At 24.2% G+C, this 3,087-nt stretch overlaps 1 protein-coding gene across 1 annotated transcript; it reads left to right on the top strand.

Annotated features, from left to right (window-relative positions):
- Positions 1-350: 350 nt before the first annotated feature.
- COCMIDRAFT_10320 (uncharacterized protein) lies at positions 351-577 on the top strand (the record flags this gene model as incomplete). Its single annotated transcript, XM_007695689.1, has 2 exons — positions 351-483; positions 558-577. The coding sequence occupies 2 exons, from the start codon at positions 351-353 to the stop codon at positions 575-577; spliced, it is 153 nt and encodes a 50-aa protein (XP_007693879.1).
- Between the last annotated feature and the right edge of the window lie 2,510 nt (positions 578-3,087).

Genomic DNA, 3,087 nt, shown 5'->3' with positions numbered 1-3,087 from the left:
GTAATTATTATAGTAAAGATATTTATAGTAATTTTAGCTAAGTAAAGATAATTTAATAAGTTTACTCTCTACTAATCTAGAAAGTTAAAATTTTTATTTTTTTATATATATAGAGTACTTTAATATAATTTACTTTTTTAATATATAGATTTTTTCTTTATATTAAAATCTTAAGTAAGAGAGGTTAGCTAAAGCTAAATAAGCTACTAGATAGTAATTAAAGTATAGAAGGTTGTTGGCACGATAAAGGTGTCANAGCTAAATAAGCTACTAGATAGTAATTAAAGTATAGAAGGTTGTTGGCACGATAAAGGTGTCACGGGGGTGAATCAACTTGCAGCTGCAATACTATGGTGAGGAAGCGGATTGATTGTCTTGTAGCTTCTATCGTGTCGAGTATCTACAGCTCCTACGCGCACGGGCCAATAGGCGGTGACAACGCCTCTGCCAGTGCCCGTGTCGACCAATCAGTGTCGCGGATCAGTAGGACTCAAAGTCGAGTCCTAATTGATTCCAACAAAGGTTTATAACACTACTTAAAGCTATATAATCTTTAGAAAGAGAAGTCTATATTTAACTATNAGCGCTTATAGTTATTATAGTAGCTTAGATAATTAAGAAACTATTCTTAGTAAATATACTTATTATTCTAACTCTATATATTATTTTAGCTAGTCTATTAGTATCTTACTATAATAAATAATTAGAATAAAAGTATCTTATATATTCTAAGCTTTTATATTAGATTAAGAATACTTACGTAGTTAAAAATATACTCTTATTCTTAATTAGTTTTTAAGTAGTATTTATTTATCTTTTTTAAATCTTTCCTAACTATATTATAAATGATTACTAGCTAGTTTATATTCTCTTTCTTCTTAATATTATTATGAAAATATTTATTATATTATCTAGAAAATTAAAGTCTATCATATATTAACTAGATATATTAAATCTATAGTTTTTTCCTACTAAAACAGTAAGTTATAGTTTAAAATTAATATAATATCTTATCTAGTATTTTAAGATAATAATCTTTAGCTGAGCTAAGTTAGGGTTATTTGAAATTCTAAAATAAAATTTCTATATCATTAAGAATACTTTCTAGATAGACTAGTATTTAGAGAGTACTTTCTTATTTTAGCTAATTTTTAATATATAATTAGAGCTTAAATATGAATTAATATATATATAAGATAGAGTTTTATCCAGTCTTAATATTCTAAATAACTAATAAATATTTCTTTAGTAGTAAGTATTATTAAGTAGTAAGAATTTACTTAAAACGCTATAAAGATAGATTAATAGTAATATAAATCATTTATAGCTATTCTAGAATAAGTATATAATAAAATACTATAATAACTTACGTATATCTTTTTTAGTAAATTTAGTATATAAATATACTAAGTAATATTCTAAATATAGTATCTTTATAACAATCTCTTATTATTATTATTATCTAAACTTAATAATTTTAGATACTAGATAAGATTCTAGACTATAAGATTAATAATATTAGCTAGATAAGAGATTATATTTTTACTTCATTACTATCTAATATTTTTCTAGTCTAGCTCTAGTTTAATTAATTAGATAAAAGTACTATTATTACCTATATTGATATAGATAATATATAGAAGTCTTTAGATAGTATTAGTCTTAAAAAGAACTCTTAGTAATTCTTTTACTATTAATCTTCTAGTATAGTGTTACACGGGGTCTAGAGTGCTAATACTTCTCTAGCTTAATCCAGGTTAAGGCGAGTAGGATTAGGGTTAGCGCCGTAAGATTTGCCTAGCAATTCTTAATAGAAAAGAGTTATAGATATAACTAAGGATTTAATAATACTAATTTATCTAATAGACTAATATATAACTATCTTATAAAGTAAAAAATACTAGTAAGAAAGTATAATTTAAGTTAACTATAATAAGAGTAAATAATAAAATCTATCTATCTTTATATCCTTATTACTTCTAGTTCTAATATCTATAGCATCTCTTAAATACTCTAGTATCTTAAGATATTTAAGATATCCTAGTATCTTATAGTGTTATAGCATCTACCCTCTTAGCAATATATTACCTCTTAGTAAGATACTATATTATATAATCTTTACTCTATATTAATTATTACCTTCTAATATAGACGTCTCTAGGCCTTTAGCTATTTTATTATTTATTAAGATAAGAATCTTTCTTATTGCTAATAATATTACTTCCCTTTTTAGGGCTATTATCTTAATACTCTAAAATATTATTTTACTATACTATATATTAAAGCGCTAGCTATATATAAGGTTAGTAGGCTCTAGGCTATTATAACTATTTCTTTCTAACTCTAGCTTTCCTAACTATATCTAAGATCTAAAAGCTCTATATTTCTTATATTTAAACTTTAACTAAATAGAAGTATACTTATATTATATAAGTAGAAGAGAAAGGTCTTAAGATAGATTTTTAGTATAAGCGCTATAAAGAGAAGAAGCTTTACTACTTTATTAAGACGTCTACTAGACGCTATACTAGATATATCTTAGTTAGTACTAAATAAAGCTTATTTATTTCTAAAAGAGAGTAGAAAGAGATCTAGGTAAAGTAGGAGCGTAAAGAGTTAGAGGTTACTCTTACTAAGGAGGCTACTACGTATACTTATTATAAGCTTCTAAGAATAAAGTATAAAAAGTATATCTTTACGCGTTATAATTTTATAATAATTACTATTTAAGATAATATAAGAGAATAGGCTAAGAGAAGCTTAGTCTCTAGAGATATAGACCTTCTTATTATTAAACTATTACGATCTAAATTATTAGCTAATCTAGATAGGTTATAGGCTAATTTCTATAATCCTTCTTTTAACTATTCTTTCCTTTTCTCTAAGAGTTTACCTCTTACTTCTTTATATATCTCTAGTAATATTTATATACTAGTAACTTATAGTTTATTAGATTTTCTTTAAGTTTCTAAGGATTATAGCTCTCTAGCTATCCTTACTACTTAATTAAGTACTTTTACTAACTACTAATTTTCTATAGGTTCTTAATTTCCTTAATCTTATATTTATTATCTTTAAGCTCTATAT

Source organism: Bipolaris oryzae (assembly GCF_000523455.1).
Source record: "Bipolaris oryzae ATCC 44560 unplaced genomic scaffold scaffold_394, whole genome shotgun sequence".
Taxonomy (NCBI): Eukaryota; Fungi; Ascomycota; class Dothideomycetes; order Pleosporales; family Pleosporaceae; genus Bipolaris; species Bipolaris oryzae.
The sequence above is the reverse complement of the archived record's forward strand: the minus strand, read 5'-3'. Positions and strand labels throughout refer to the sequence as shown.